The sequence below is a fragment of the Astyanax mexicanus genome, chromosome 7 (genome assembly GCF_023375975.1).
Source record: "Astyanax mexicanus isolate ESR-SI-001 chromosome 7, AstMex3_surface, whole genome shotgun sequence".
Taxonomy (NCBI): domain Eukaryota; kingdom Metazoa; phylum Chordata; class Actinopteri; order Characiformes; family Acestrorhamphidae; genus Astyanax; species Astyanax mexicanus.
This window is the reverse complement of record NC_064414.1, coordinates 22,540,319-22,555,296: the sequence shown is the minus strand read 5'-3', so window position 1 is coordinate 22,555,296 and position 14,978 is coordinate 22,540,319. Positions and strand designations below refer to the sequence as shown.

General features: G+C 37.6%; 1 protein-coding gene across 7 annotated transcripts in view; it reads left to right on the top strand.

The window, feature by feature from the left end:
* Positions 1 to 14,978, top strand: part of cep170aa (centrosomal protein 170Aa) — an 86,185-nt gene that overhangs the window by 28,414 nt on the left and 42,793 nt on the right. For all 7 annotated transcript variants that reach the window (XM_049481361.1, XM_049481357.1, XM_049481356.1 and 4 more), the window contains exons 4-6: positions 4,690 to 4,771; positions 5,359 to 5,414; positions 5,680 to 5,857. In XM_049481361.1, coding sequence (XP_049337318.1) covers positions 4,690 to 4,771; positions 5,359 to 5,414; positions 5,680 to 5,857 — 316 coding nt within the window. The remainder of the gene's footprint in view (positions 1 to 4,689; positions 4,772 to 5,358; positions 5,415 to 5,679; positions 5,858 to 14,978) is intronic.

Genomic DNA, 14,978 nt, shown 5'->3' with positions numbered 1-14,978 from the left:
TGCATTGAGTGCAGTGTTCAATGCTATGTTCAGTTTTGTGTTGAGTGCTGTGTTCAGTGTTGTGTTGAGTGTTGTGTTGAGTGCAGTGTTCAGTAATGTGTTCAGTGTTGTGTTGAGTGCTGTGTTGAGTGTTGTGTTGAGTGCAGTGTTCAGTGTTGTGTTGAGTGCTGTGGTGAGTGTTGTGGTGAGGGTGAGTGCTGTGTTGAGTGCAAACTTCAGTGCTGTTATAGATGCAGTGTTCAGTGCAGTGTTCAGTACTGTTTTGAGGGCAGTGTTTAGTGCAGTGTTCAGTACAGTGTTCAGTGCTGTTATAGATGCAGTGTTCTGTGCAGTGTTCAGTACAGTGTTCGGTACTGTTTTGAGGGCAGTGTTCAGTACAGTGTTCAGTGCTGTTATAGATGCAGTGTTCTGTGCAGTGTTCAGTAATGTGTTGAGTGTTGTGTTGAGTGCTGTGTTGAGTGTTGTGTTGAGTGCAGTGTTCAGTGTTGTGTTGAGTGCTGTGGTGAGTGTTGTGGTGAGGGTGAGTGCTGTGTTGAGAGCAAACTTCAGTGCTGTTATAGATGCAGTGTTCAATGCAGTGTTCAGTACAGTGTTCAGTGCAGTGTTCAGTACTGTTTTGAGGGCAGTGTTTAGTGCAGTGTTCAGTACAGTGTTCAGTGCTGTTATAGATGCAGTGTTCTGTGCAGTGTTCAGTACTGTTTTGAGGGCAGTGTTCAGTACAGTGTTCAGTACTGTTTTGAGGGCAGTGTTCAGTACTGTTTTGAGGGCAGTGTTCAGTGCAGTGTTCAGTACAGTGGTCAGTGCTGTTTTGAGGGCAGTGGTCAGTGCTGCTTGGTTTTGAGTCATGTGTTATTGTTAGTGCAGCTCCTCTGATTGAGGTCAGTAGAAGCAGCTCCGTGTGATACAGTTTCTAAAACAGGAAGTGCGACTCAGAGCTCTTCCCGTTGAGTCATGCTTTGGTATTCCTCTTCCTGCCCAGTTGTGGCAGGAAAATCTCTGCTGCTGCTGGACAAATTAAATCCTGACTGCACAGCCGCCTCCACCCTCCTTCCTCCTCCTCTTCTGTACTGTCTGCGTTTTATTAACTGTCTGCCCGTCTTTTCCTCGCCGTGCTTTCTGCTGATTCACCAGTACAAAACAGCAGAGTGAACAGTGTCTATTTTCTGTAGCTGTGATTTTTAACACATAATTTAAAGGAAAGAATGTTTTTATTTGATTTGCAGTTTTTCATTACATGTTTCAGTGGGCTGTGTTAGAATGCATGTATTGTGGATATTGACAGCGCTTCAAGATTACTGACTGGATAGATGTCTGAGAGCATAATTAGACCTGGTTATATAAGTTAAAATTAAACTGATAAAGGACTATATATGTAACATAATAAAATAAAGTAAAATAGAAAAATAATTAATATTTTTATATTGAATTAGTCCTATATAGCATAATTAGTCCTGGTTATATAGATTAAAATTAAACTGATAAAGGACTATATATGTAACAAAATAAAATAAAGTAAAATAGAAAATGATTTAATATTTTTTATATTTAATTGCAAATAGTACATTTAGAACAAATCAGATTATTAAAAAGCAAAGTTTCACATACAAATCTGATCAACTGTTTGGACACACCTTGTCATTCAATGTTTTTCTTTTTTTTATTTTTCCTACATTGTAAATGAACACTAACGTCATCCAGACTCTGAAGCAACATAACTTAAAAGTGTTAAACAAACAAAATACTTTTTATTTTAGGTGGCTCTGATCTGAGGTGCTGTTTACTTTCGGTTTCTGAGGCTGGTAGCTTATCCTGTGCAACATAGGTCACTCTTGGTCTTCCTTTCCTGGGGCAGTTCTGATGAGAGCCAGTTTCATCATATAATTTTTTATGGTCTTTGCGACTGAACTTGAGGATACTTCCAAAAATTCTTGTAATTTTATGGATAGTTTACTTAGTTACTGAGAAAATCCAGCCAATATGTACAAATCTGTCATCTTAGCAAAAGGTGCTACTTTGAATAATAACAAAGGTATAAAATATATTCTGGTTTGTTTCAACACTTTTTTTGTTCACTAAATAATTCATAGTTAGGATGGCTTTAGTATTAATGGACTATGAATAAAAAAATATACTTATTTAGCTTTTTACATTTGTGCTTTTAACATGATGAGCTTGAATTAGAAGAAATAATAATAAAGGCGATTTGTGAACTACGTTTCATTAAAAAATTACATTGAAATGGAACAGGAGTGATATTAATAATTGTATTATTTAGGATAATAATTTGCAATGTAAAAACAATGCTTTCTTTGTGCCATATTGCCCACCACTATGTTTGAGATTTCACGAATCAGCAAAGCGTAATATACATCAGTGGCATTTTAACCACTCTTCTGGGAGGCCCTGATTTTTGCCTTTTCACCCAAAAACAGATCATCAAGAGCAAGATTAGGGACTTTCTTGGGGTCCGCTGTGAGAACAGCCGCATTGCAGCATGCTGTTTTTATCCATAAATATGAAATAATGAAGCAGACGCTCAGCTATTTGGATAGGAAACTTTAAACTGATGTGGAAATGCTTTGTCAGTGAGGTCAGCTCCCTGTCCTTTCTCCAGCTCCTGAGGAAGCCTGTGATATTTGAGACCTCAGTATTCAGATGGCTAACACATACAGAGACATGAATGTTTTTATACATTGTCAGACTCAGGACACAGTGTTGGGTAATGTGTAAGTACTGAGACACCTACTTATTACACCTAGAGGTGCTTTTATGACATTCATTCTAAATCTACAGACATTAGTATAGGGTGAGACCATCTTTGCAGGTTTAACATGTGTGGAGTTCTGCAGTTATTATCAGGAGTGTGCTAGAGACTTTTCTGCACTCCTTAACACTGACTAGTGCTTAATGTAGTGAGACTTATTTTGGTCTTCAAAGTTAATTGTGGAATACCTAGGAGCGAACAATATCCCACCCATTCTGTCACTTATGTTTATAAAGGCAAGTTGCAAGGCATTGTGCTTGATTTTATATGGCAGTTGCAGTGGGACTAAGTGAAACACCTGAAATCAGTAATTAAGAGGTGTGTCCCAACACTTTTGTGCAAATAGTGTAGATATTTACAGATTACAGGTAATGATAATATCCAAAACTTAACTCTAAACTCTAAAGGTGCTAGTGTGTAAAGTAGCTACAGGAGTCCAAATTCCAAACATTGGAGAGAGTTTTCTGCCCCTCCCACTCCTCCCCATATGCAAAGCTCACACAAACTGCTAGATTAACATGGAGTGGCAAGAGTCAATGAGTCATACTTTGTAGCTAATCTATAAATATATTCATTTCAGCGTCCAAAATGCTCGTCACTACTAGGCTAGTGTTGGTGATAAATTACCCCGCTATGGTTAGCAACCTTACTGAAGCTTGGTGATTACCTGTTCAGTAGAAAAATAGACACCTCACCCTTTTCTATAGCTGTAGCTTACAGTATGCGTGCTGTTGTCTCTTCGTGGCAACCCAAACCCAAACAAAGTAGACCAGGGCAGGACAGGGGGAAAAACGATGTACATAACCAGATCAAAACCAGAACAGCAAGACTATTAACAAACAAACCCAAAAGTTGCAGACGACAAGAGAAAAACGGAATGCAAGCAGAGATCGCTAACAGCTGGGAGAACAATACAAAGAACACTTGATATGCAACGTCAGTAGTGTTGGCATTACTTTGCAAAGATAGAAGGTAACAAATTAACAAGCCAAGATCGAGCAATGCAGACCTGGGCAGGAGAGAGGCAAAAACGGTGGACATAATCCAAGTCAAATACAGAACAATAATATTAACAATAACAAACAGGTAACAGATCCAAAAGGTGCAAATAACAAAAGTAAATGGAAGGCAAGAAGAGATTAGTAACAGCTAGGAGAACAAGACAAAGATTGCTTTGGATGCTAAATCAGCAGTGTTGGCAATACTTGGCAAAGATAGATCCAAACTAAAGGGAAATATGTACTGTACATACATGCAGGTGAGAGTGATTCTTAAAACTTAAACGATGTGGATCTTGAGAACAGTTCCTGATTGGCTAATGATGGTCATATAACAGTGTCCTGAGTCAGAGGTGTATTATGGGAAGTGGAGTCTATGGGGTTTATGGAGTGGAGAGAGGAGGCTTGAGAGCGTGACAGAAACACACAATGATACACTTTCAGAAGGATCAATGACTTTATGAGGTCGTGCTCGTTGTGACAGCAGGTCTATAAATGCCCTGCAGAAGGAGTATCCATTTGAAGTTGAATTTAATGATGGAACGGTGTGTTTTATGAGCCATGAAGAGAAGCTGAAGGAGGACTGCTCTGCAGTAATGGGATTCAGAGTTAGACTCCCTCTGTGCTCAGAGATTTGGAGCTGTAAGCCCCAACAACACAAACGATTATTTCCAAACTTGTGCTGTAAGGTAGTGGATTTGGTTTTACATCAGATTAAAGAAGCCAGAATCCAGGGATATTGAAATGAATTCAGTAAACATCCTCAGAGTGTAATCCTGCAAATACGTCTCCTCATATCCTAAGACATTCCATGCTTTATGTGACCTCTCTGAAAGTTCCTTTCATCACGATCTCATTAAGAACTCGTAGGCATTATATATGGTTGATAAGATAATATATAATAATAATAATAATATTTGCTTTCAGACATTTGTGAATGATGTCCGCATCCAGGAGCAGATGTACATCACTCTGAAGATTGATGACAAGCTGAGGTTTGGATATGATATCCTTTCATAAGACCTGATGTCACTCCTTGTCCGCATTATGTGTCACAGTTAATGATGTCTTGTACAGCTTTTATGTGTATCACAAGGGGCTCGCTTTCACTAATGTTTGTAGAAGCAGCCCATGGAGATCATTGAAGGGATTGGAATATACTTATTTAATTATATATTATATAATAATATATAATTATATATTATATAATATATATTATATAAATACATATATTATATGTATTTAAAACAAAATTGTTAATGAAATATTACTGACTGATTTAATTTAAGCAAATTAAGATATAGAACAGGACATTATAGATATAGGACATTCTTTTTTATGTTTTTTTTTTTTTGCAAATATATTTATGACAGTTATGATAGTTTGTTGCATTGTTGATTATTTTTATTGTTAACATAACATTTCGAGAGGTGTCTCACATTCACAATTCTATATGTAATGGTGTTATTGCTAATATTAGTGTCCCTTTTTTATTGTACAATTTGTTTGTACAGTATCTGTGCTCTTTAGGCATTGATTTAACATGTTGTACAGACCAGTGTGTTGTCCCTCTCCCTCCTTAACCTGTCTCACATACCAACTTGTTTACGGTGGTCCGAGGAGAGCTTCATGTTCCAGAGGAAGCTCTGAAGGTAATATACACTAACTCTGTTTTCATGTAAATATGTAAAAATGCAACAGCTGCGTTTACTGTGAAAATGTCTTATTATAAGGCATATGATAACATTTGAGCATTAAGCTGCTACATCTGTCCTTCAAATTAGGCTGAGGGTCACATTACTGGTGTTCTTCTCACACTTGAGAAAAAAAAACAGCTCTTTTGTTTGCACTTTAACATCTGATGACAGGTGACATTTTCTGTCTCTGACCACGTTCATTCTTCTGTCTCTCTGTCAGCATGAGAAGTTCACCAGCCAGCTCCAGCTGGGAAAGAAGCCCGCCTGTGCAGAGCCACCAAGCCACAAGACACCCAAGTCTCCTCCAGCCAAAGGTGCAGAGAGCAAGGCAGCAGAGCCTGTCGCAGAACCTTCTGTCAAACCTGCAGAACCCAGCAAAGCAGATGAGAAAATGCCAGGTAAATAGAATACATTTTTTTTTACTTGTTATATTGTGTGTATTAGAGATCAAAAGATGGTTCTAGGCATTTAAATTATTTGTATGCTGCAGACACGCCAGGTACAAATAATGGACAGATAATGAGGGGGCAAAGCCACAAACGAACACATAAAATTAAAATGAGCACATAAAGAAGTATTGTCAAATAGATTTATTAGCAGATATAGAATTAATATTTTAATAATAATTGTTAGTGTTTACTACTGGATGTAAAATAAATCGGCGAATACCCATGTGTACAATTTGCAAATTGCTATAGTGTCACAAACTGCAACTTTTAGTGAAAACAACCTCCTACAGTAGGCTATAAAGACCTAGAAAGCACTAACAGTATATCTCTCGTTATAACATTTCCACACTTACGTTCACCCTCTCTACCAGTAATTTCAGTTAAAGTGCACTTCTCTGTTTGTTCTTACTGCTGTTTTGTTTCGCAAACTCTTTGCATTCAACTGATTACCATTTAACAAATGTACCATGAAATTGTATTGGTAAAGGGAGATTCAGCAATGTTCTAACTTTCTAATAGCACCAATCTGCACCTCTTACATACTGTGCTCCTAATGCAGATTGGATTTCTTCCACTTGTTCTGCAAAAAAGGTGTCACACATTTTAGCACAAAAAAAAGCAATCCATAAATTTCTTTTAAATCTATTTAATTTTAAATCAATTTCCTAATTTCATACATGTTCCCCTGTCTGGATTTTCCGTGCATCCTCACATTTTGCTTGTAGCGTATGTTAGAAGGTCATTATAATAATTACTGAAATTGAGCTGAATTAGAGCTGCTGTATCCACTCATGAATGCTTGTGGTCTGACTAGGAGTTTCCTCTCTGTCAGCAAAGCTTGGGAGTGATCATTATGATCTATATTAAACTACAACACTGACCAGTGGCAACTATATGTGACCCTCTGCCATCCCATACTAGACATCTTTAAACTTAAAATATCTGACCACAGTTCTAAATGATGTAGTGTGTAATATATTATGCATTAAAATCTTGTGTATCTACAGAGCATCTACAGAGACAGTTCAGTCCATATTACAGTAAAAACAAGGGACATTTTTACTGCATATTTGCTATAACAAAAAAGATGCAGAGCTTTCAGGCCTCAAATAATGCAAAGAAAAATAGTTCATATTCAAGTTTCATAGAGTTTCATAGAGTTCTTAAATCAATATTTGGTGGAAAAACCCTGTTTTTTAATCACAGTTTTCATGCATCTTGGCATGTTCTCTTCCACCAGTCTTACACACTGCTTTTGGGTTACTTTCTACCATTCCTATTGTCAAAATTCAAGTAGTTCATCTTGGTTTGATGGCTTGTGATCATCTATCTTCCTCTTAATTATATTCCAGAGGTTTCAATTTGGTAACGAATAAACTCGTCATTTAAAGTGGTCTCTTATTTTTTTCAGAGCTGTATTAAACTAAATAATTTTAAATATTTTTTTGAGACCAGAAAACATCTTTATTTCAATGTCTGTGTGTTCTAGTGTTTATGTTCAGTCTTAACAGAAATAAACACTCAAAGGCGCGCTGATTAGTTTATTTCAAGTTACATCCAATGCACATTCATAATTTAGTACGAGGATTCGTACATGCCTTTTGCTTGTGTCGAGGCATACATTTCCTGTTGTTACGATAGCGAAGACATACTTACACGCCCTAAATCAAGCTGTATGGTCCACAATTGATGGCTTGTCTATAGATTGCTAAATAGAGGCCAGGGTTTTAACATATGTTGTGTATCTGGATATACCCATTATATATCTACTAGAGACAGATTATATCTGTCCAGTATCATTTATTTTACTTTAATCCTGGATATAAGGAGATAGTTGGAGTGCATTATTAATATCATGACATTCTGTGTCATTGACCTCTGTTACAAATCTGATAAAATTCTTGTATTTTTTAATATCTCAGTTAGGGGTGTGCCATTTCATAACGTAGGCAATAATAAAATGTAATTTTCATTTTGTTGCAGTAGTGTCTTCTTAGTTTTTTTTATTTTTTTATTCAGTGTTTTGTCACATCGCCAAGAGAATTGTTATGACATAAATACCATGAAATATTGTGATATTACTTTAGAGCCATAATGCCAACCCCTAGTATCTGGATCTTGTCAATAAAATGCATCCCTAGTGTGACAAGATGGGATCTGATTTTACATTCTACAAGTGCACGTTATCGTTGCAGCAAGAGACATTTGGCACAACCTTTCCTGTCAAACCATTCAAAGTAGGCAGTTCTTAGCCCTGATATGTGACACGATGTGTGATATGTGACACTCTCTAACAACAAGCAGAGGTTTGGCTTGCAGAACATTGATGACATTTAAATCCCATTAAGAACTGAAATTGGAGTGTCACATCAGATAAGAAGCATCTGAGCATCTCAATTTTTTCCTGTTTTAATTGGGTTTAAGTTGAACCTATTCAGATTGGCTTCCTGAAATTAAGCCAAGTATAGGACTATGTATTTTTTTTTTTTCAATAGAAAATCAAAAGTTTTCAAATGCACTGCAGTGAAGGGCTAGGTATAATCCCACTCCAGGAAACTGGGGAGCGTGTAAACTGGGTTGACATATGTAATAATGTATGTAGTGCTGTTTTTTTTCACGCTTAAAAGCGTCAAATGCAAATGAGGGGGCAAACCTAGTGTGTAACAGTAGTGTACATCATTTCACGCAGCTGTAGCTGAGCTACTTCTGACCATATCCTGCTCATCTAGTTTCATTAACCAGCACTTTATGCTGAACTGTGTGTAATTATGAGCATAGCATGGGTCTGCAGTAAAGCGCTGGCTTTGTAATTATAGGGGAGTGACAGACCCCACACCCAGAGCTCAGTTTTTTTCCGGTCATCAGAAAGGAAAAGGCAGTTAGTGTTTTCCATGCGTTCTTATCTCGTTGCCACCTGCTTATTTTATCCGGATAATTGTGAGTCTCATGCTAGAATGCTCCGAGTGCTCTGAGTGCTCCCAGTGCTCCAGCAGCATCCTCCATGCTTACAGTGCTCTAAATCTATCCTAAAAAGGCTTAAATGCTCACTAGATTAATGAGAAAATTGTAGCAGCTTGTAGACATGTAACAGAGTTATGCAATCCACACTGGCATAAACGTTTACCTCTGTTTACACCCCTGAAAATGAGATAACTTTCAGTTTCACACGGTATGTTCTGCACTATGATTTACATTTTACCGTACATTGGAGGGCATGGATTTATTTTTTTTTACACTGTCTTTGCTGAAAATGTACTTGGGCATCTTAGTTTCAAACTTCTCTCAAGCTAAGATCATTTAAACATCCCATGCTAAAGTTCTACACCCTTCAGTCACACAATTTCTTCTTTTTACTCTCTTTTTCTTTTTTTAGTCACTTATAATTTACACTTGGCTTCTTTTGTAAAAGGAGGTTTTGTCCTTCTAGCTCAAAGCAGAACCCCTGAACTGAGTTCCCTTACTCATGAAATGTACACTGAGAAACGTATTATTTCAAAATTATAAAGCAATGGATGCACCAAATTATCAGCAATGGAAACTATTCAGCTGAAAATGAAAACAAAACCCAATTATTTTATACCTGACAGTGACTCATTCGTTTGAACAGGCAGATGCCTGATTTCACACTCAGGTTCAGAGTAACATATACAGTAGATGTGATACACATTTCATATCCAACAGCAATAATTACACTATCTAACCAGCATGGTGATCTCAACCTGTTGTCAAATATCAGCGAGTAATCCAACTTGAAATATCAGATAAAATCCACCCATTATGTGCAATTAAATCCCATTTTAATCCCATCGCAGACATAAAGTGTATTAGTATTAGTTAAAATGTGCTTATGGTGGCTTCATGCTTATATTGTGTAGTTTTATAATTGCATATTCTGTGACAAAAATATATTTATTCTGTGTCAAAAAACATGCTTAGTATTCAGCCTTCGCCAAATGTTTAAATTTGTTTGACGATAGAAGATATAAGATATATATATATATATGGCCACACCCCAATGAGTTTTATAAAATGATGCAGTATAAACTGCACAAAAAAGTCAGGCCAAAGTCAGGACAACCTAAATTATGGTGTTTTTGTGTTAACTTAAGTCATATAATTTACCGAAAAATCGACAGTGTGCCTTATAATCCTATACTGAAGTACAGCTTTATACAGGAGTCTCAGTAAAGTTTCAAGCACCAAGGCAGTATTAGCATTAGCCGCAAACTGCAGCACTAGCTCTTCGTACAAAGATTAGTATATTGGACTGTAGTCTGTGTGTTTACCGTGTTAAAACAAGCTATGTGGGGTGAACCGGATAGCTAACATCGCCCTGTCTTTCCGTAACACTCAGGGTTTCTCAATGTAGTGCGGGGGGGGCAGCAGTTACTAGCGCTAAGCGTTGCTAACCACATGCTAATGCTGATGCTACACATGCTAAAATACTGGAAATCTAAGCTTACTTTAAATAAATGGAAGTGCTTTACTTACCTAAATAAACTTTTTAGGAGAGACATCTGTGTAAATTAACATCCAGCACGTTTTGACTTTTTGAGAAAAATGGAGAAGAAAGATGTTTTTTTTAATTAAACAGTTTTGTTTCCCAAGTGGCAAAACCTGCTCAGTTACAGGGGAAACAAGGCTTCACCATTGTTCCTCACTATTCTTGCATAAAATGCCTTATAATTCACTGCACCTTATAATAAGAAATGGAAGTTCATTGATCAGTGCACCTTATAATACGTAAAATATGTAGGTCAACATTCCTTTAGTTCTTCATGTCAGTTTGGTCAACAATACGCATTACAATAAACCTTAAAACATAGGAAAATTAAAATAATTGTTGACTCATTGAAACATTTGAGAATGGGGCACTGGGCTCTTGCTGAGATCTGAACTTATGATCTCCTCATATTTATTGAGCAGCCTGTTGTCTAGACCACTGTAGAGTTGTAAAATTAAACACTAAATAATACAGTTTTCACAGAAATGACCAGGGCTTCATATATTTTGAGTGGCACACACTGTCTAACTGCCTGCTTTTCACATGACTGGAGATCATAAGTTTAAATCCTGTCATCACCACAGCTCTCCGTGTTCTGGGAAACCCTGCACCCATGTTATAGGAGATAGGAGAAGTTCTAAATTACAGTAAAAAAAAACACAGAGGAGGAGGAACACAGAATAAAACCCACATTAATTGTGTGATTTTAGCTTAATCACATTTGCCAATGTTTTTGAGCTTTTCAGTTGACCTAATAGATACAGAATTTAAACTTTTGGGTAAATTTCTGTAATCAGTTGATCATTTCAGCTTGGATAATTTTTTACTTATTTTTCTAAAAAGAAACAAAATTTATAAAATATACAGTATGATCATTATATGGTGGTAACAGCATTTTAAGCTCAAATGATGTGGTACATATGGATTTCTGCAGTAAAGGCCCAGTGATTAGAATTTACCACATCAATATTGTAACTGTATGGGAGGTAAATCCTGACAAAAATAAAACGGGAATGAAAACACTGAATTGAAAATGCAAATACTGTTTTGCACTTTATTTTTTTTAAACATGTGTAAAAATATTATGACAAAATAAAAAAAAATCAATTAAATTGCAATTAAATTTTTCACTTAAGCACAGTTCATATGTGACAAAAAGGCTTTTTGCCATTTTATTTTCGTTACCATACAGGTATTTTACACTTAAATCTAAAATGAAAAAGCTAATTGTGAAAAGAAAAATAATTATTAGTCCTTATATTTGTTATATATATATATAACAAATATATATATATATATATATATATATATATATATATATTTATTTATTTATTGGTCCTTGCAATGGGCTGCATGTCTGACAAAATGAAAATGGAACAATCAATAGCAAAGTGACAGTTTGTGATTCAGTGTTTGGCAAGGACGGCGCTTTAAGTACCAAAATTAAAATGCTAACGCAAAGGAAGATTAGCGCTCTCTGCTGGTGATTTAAATTATTTTCTTTTTCCACTTTTCATTTTCAACTTCACCAGCATGCAAAATACATGTAAATTAACAGTAGGCGGGGCTACAACTACTGACCCTCCCGTGAGCGAGAGCGAGGCTCTGGGCTACAGATTAAACCGAGGCTCACTGCTGCTGGACCGCGGCCTCAACAGCCCCAGTCGCGTTCGGGAGCCTCGCGGCTCGAGCCAAGCATCTCCGAACCGAACCTGACTCCGGGATGAAAATGAAGCCAAAATCTTCCGCCATTTTGGCGATTCAGAGACCAGAGTCTGCACAGTAGAGACCAGAGGAGGGAGAAAGGCTGTGAAGAGACCGCCTACTCATTTAAATAACCCCGCCCCTGAGGGCTGCCTCGCGGTCACAGACTGCTGTAACCAGCTCTTTTACAATAACCACACCTTTTTTGAATAGAGCCGAATAAATTTTTAAAAAACGAATTCTGTGGGGATATAAAAATTTGACAATATAACAGAGGTTACACTAGCTGTTGCATTTAAATAATGGAGGTAGAATTACAGTATATTAGAAAAAAACGTGATTGAGAGTTGTCTGTTTTGCCATTGAAACCTATGGGGATGGGTGGAGTTACACAGCTTTCTGCAGCCGAACAGCAGGGGGCGCCCGACCTGTGGTGGCTTCACTTTTAAGAGACGATGCTCTGTCCAGCTATACACAGTCTATGCTCTAAACCAGGGGTCTCAAAGTAGCGGCCCGCGGGCCACATGCGGCCCGCGACGCGGTTTCATACGGCCCCTCACGGGTTAACAAAATAAACATACATCTGGCCCGCAATTCAATTTAATTATTTATGCTTTATTATGTTCGTTTTCATATTTTATCTTAACTTGTATTTTGGTGTGTGTGTGTGGTTTTTTTTTTTTTTTTTTGCTTACGCTGCGTTGCCTGCTTTAGTAGTCTTCAGTAGCCTTCAACAGTCTAACCCTGCAGCCGTGGTGTGTCCACTAAACTCCGTAGTTATAAACATCATGAGTTTAGCAGCGCGCTAACTGACCTGTTTATAATGTAATCCGAGCAGTGCCTCCGTGACGCTGCTCTAAACTGCTGCTGTTAGCTGCTTGGGCTGAAAGATGAACTGTAGAGAGCTGTATTATCCGGTTAGTGGGGTTATTTTATTTCATACACAGAAGAACTTACAATTTTTTAAAAACGCTCCTGTAGCCCGTGGCTGGGCTGTAGCTCTGACTAAGCAAAGACTGCGGGCTTGTGGTGCTGCAGCTGCAGCTCCGACTAGTGGTTGGATGAGGAACTGCTAAATCTGAGGAAATGCTAAATCTGTCACAGCTCACAATTTTTGATTTTATATTTATTAAGCCTTATTTCAGTATCAAACGTTTTGATCAAAGTTAATATAACTTATAAATTAAAAGGATTTATGTTAATAGAGCAACAAGCAACCATTTTTCCATGCAACTGTAATATTTGATTGAATAAATAGTATATTGAGAGTTATTTAACATTAAGGAGTAATTACATTCATTTTGTATTACATCTGGTTACATTTTCTTATATTTATAAGTTACATCTGGCCCTCAGAGGACAGCCAATATGCCAATGTGGCCCTCGGCAAAAATGAGTTTGAGACCCCTGCTCTAAACAGTCTCTCTCTCCACGGAAGCGGCTGCGGTTCACTATTGTAGCCCAGCGCCTGGCACCGGAGTCAAGTACCCGCGGTTCAGATGTTCACGGTCAGGTCATCCACGCTGTAAATTTAGATGCCCGTATACGCACGATATTACCGTAAACAGACGTGCAGGATAATAGTACTCTAAAATAGGCCAGCCTACCTCTTTCACATTATAGTGGATCTGTTGTGGCCTTATGGAAAAATCATGCCAAATTTAATTTTAACTTTTGTATGGTGTTTGGGTCTATGGGTCTGTTTCATTTTGTACCAAGTATATATATATATATTTAATTGTATAGAATAATTAAGAACATGTATCTTCTTCTAAGAACATATATCTGAACACATTTTCAATTAACAAAATGCAGCAGGCCTATCAAACCCACAAACACCTATTGAGGGACAAAGGTATCAACACCACACAAGTGCTAGGCATGGATTTATAAAATTGCTAATAAACATGAAAAACAAAAAGGCACTAGTGAATGCCAAGGACAACATCTCTTATCTAAAAACACTAAGTCTTTTGGCATTATAAGAAAATGCTGAGTAATTAAATAAATTAAATTGCACTTCTGAATGCACTGGTAATATAAAAAAATAATCTTTCACACACTGGTGGGATTGTTATCAAATAGATATTGTACTGAACAAAATCTACATTGCGGTGAGTGATTTTATTCTGATTTCTTCTTGTTTTTGGGAGCAATGTACGTGTAAATAATATAAGCGATTGAAACGTGTCCGTCTCCCCTTTTCTGGGCTATTTTAGTGTGCTATCAGCCTGCGCGTCTGTTTACGGTAACATCGTGAGTATACAGGCATCTAAATTTACAGCGTGAATACTTGACCGTGAATATCTGAACCGCGGGGGCTTGACTCCGGTGTAAGGCACTAGGCTACAGCAGTTGAACTGCAGCCGCTTCCGTGGCGAGAGAGACCGATCACAGTAGATCGGCTGTTAGTTAGCCGGTGCTAGCTAGCTTAGCTAACTAACTAACAAGCCACCTATTCCCAAACAGTCTCTCTCGCCCCAGAGGCTGCTGTAGCCTAGTGTCTTGCACCGGAGTCAAGTACCCACGGTTCGGAGGTTCTTGGAGCTGCGAGGCTCCCGAACGCGGCTGGGAGCTGTTGAGGCCGCGGTTCAATCTGTGGCACTGCTCGCTGCAGCCCACTAGCCAGGAGCCTCGCGGGAGGGTCAGTAGTTGTAGCCCCGCCTACTGTTAATTTACATGTATTTGCATGCTGGTGAAGTTAAAAATGAAAAAGCGAAGTGGAAAAATAAAACACCAGCAGAGTGAGCTAATCTCACTTTGCGTTTGCATTTTAATTTTGGTACTTAAATGACAATTTTGTAACTAATTTTCAGTAGTAAATGATACAATAATCAGGATGCATCATCAGATATTAAGGAA